This window comes from Eurypyga helias, unplaced genomic scaffold (genome assembly GCF_000690775.1).
Source record: "Eurypyga helias isolate BGI_N326 unplaced genomic scaffold, ASM69077v1 scaffold11519, whole genome shotgun sequence".
NCBI lineage: Eukaryota > Metazoa > Chordata > Aves > Eurypygiformes > Eurypygidae > Eurypyga > Eurypyga helias.
Window position 1 is genome coordinate 9,546 of NW_010271456.1, and position 527 is coordinate 10,072.

At 37.0% G+C, this 527-nt stretch overlaps 1 protein-coding gene across 1 annotated transcript in view; it reads right to left on the reverse strand.

Moving 5' to 3' along the window:
- Positions 1-243: 243 nt before the first annotated feature.
- The window catches only part of AKAP11 (A kinase (PRKA) anchor protein 11), a 21,177-nt gene continuing 20,893 nt past the window's right edge, over positions 244-527 (reverse strand). Inside the window, exon 7 of the mRNA XM_010158826.1 lies at positions 244-403. Within this exon, the coding sequence (XP_010157128.1) occupies positions 244-403 (160 nt within the window). The remainder of the gene's footprint in view (positions 404-527) is intronic.

Genomic DNA, 527 nt, shown 5'->3' on the forward strand with positions numbered 1-527 from the left:
TGTGACTCCCCAACATCAAGGACAATGCATATTCCACATATTTTACAGAGTATATACTACATTGCATTCGTGGGCAACAACATCTTGTAAGGAAACACATAGTATGAGAGCCATTACTAATATAGAAGTCACTGTGTTTTGAAGACAAAATAATCTCTTCTCCCTCATCCCCAAGAGAAAACCACTCAGTGCCAAGTTATTTGATGTCAAAATAACTGTTTAATTCTACTAACGTGTTTATATTTACCTGTCACTGAGGTGAAGAAAACTGCTGCTCTCATCGGGGTGTTCGTCTTCAAAACTGAGATTGGACCAACTCCCAGTGCTATCATCACCAATACTAAGACTCATCTGCTGGCTAACAATAGATTCGACAGAGCGAAATCCTTCTCTTTCCACAGAGCTAAACAAAAATTTAAGACAAAAAAGGTCACTGCATTTCATGCCGATCTGTGTTGGCTCATTTACACCAATTTAACATCATTTCAAAGACATTCAATTCCAAAGGAGAAAAATAAAAAAAAAAA